Below are 565 nucleotides of genomic sequence, written 5' to 3' on the forward strand. Positions count from 1 at the left end.
GCGCTCAGGTCCAGCTGCTGGTTGGACTCGCGCAGCCGCTGGCTCTGCATCTCCAGCTGCGCCCGCTCCAGCTCCAGCCGCGCCAGCCGGCCCCGCAGCTCCCCGCGTTCACCCTGCAGCTCCCCTCGCTCCCGGGACATCTCTGCCAGCAGCTGCTGTGCCCTGTGGAGACAAGGAGAGGTACTCGGGGCGGGGGGGGGTGGGGGACGACGACTTGCCCCCCAGCCTCCTGAGGGCTAAAGGGCTGTGCTAGGGAGAGGCAAAGCAGGACCCCACAGGGACAGTGACTGACGCACCGCCAGCCCACTTCACAGAGGGCAACACAGAACTGTCCCAGGGGGCTGGTACCTGTCGTGCTCACTTTGCAGCCTCCGCAGCTCCTCCTCCAGGCCCCGCTGCCGATGGCCGTCCTGCATCAGGCGCTCGCGCTCTGCCAGGAGGGCCAGCTCCTGCGCCTCCACGTTGGCCTTCTGGGCCTGCAGCTGCTCGTGCCTGGGACGGGACGGACAGAGGCTGAGAGGGCTGCAGGGACCTGGGGCAGGCAGGCAGGCAGCCGGACGGCCCG

General features: G+C 70.1%; 1 protein-coding gene across 1 annotated transcript in view; it reads right to left on the bottom strand.

Annotated features, from left to right (window-relative positions):
• CCDC88B (coiled-coil domain containing 88B) overlaps positions 1–565 on the bottom strand; it is a 15,425-nt gene that overhangs the window by 3,444 nt on the left and 11,416 nt on the right. The window contains 2 exon segments of the mRNA XM_015568980.1: positions 2–162; positions 349–546. Of these exon segments, the coding sequence (XP_015424466.1) occupies positions 2–162; positions 349–546 (359 nt within the window).

This window comes from Myotis davidii, unplaced genomic scaffold (genome assembly GCF_000327345.1).
Source record: "Myotis davidii unplaced genomic scaffold, ASM32734v1 scaffold425, whole genome shotgun sequence".
NCBI lineage: Eukaryota > Metazoa > Chordata > Mammalia > Chiroptera > Vespertilionidae > Myotis > Myotis davidii.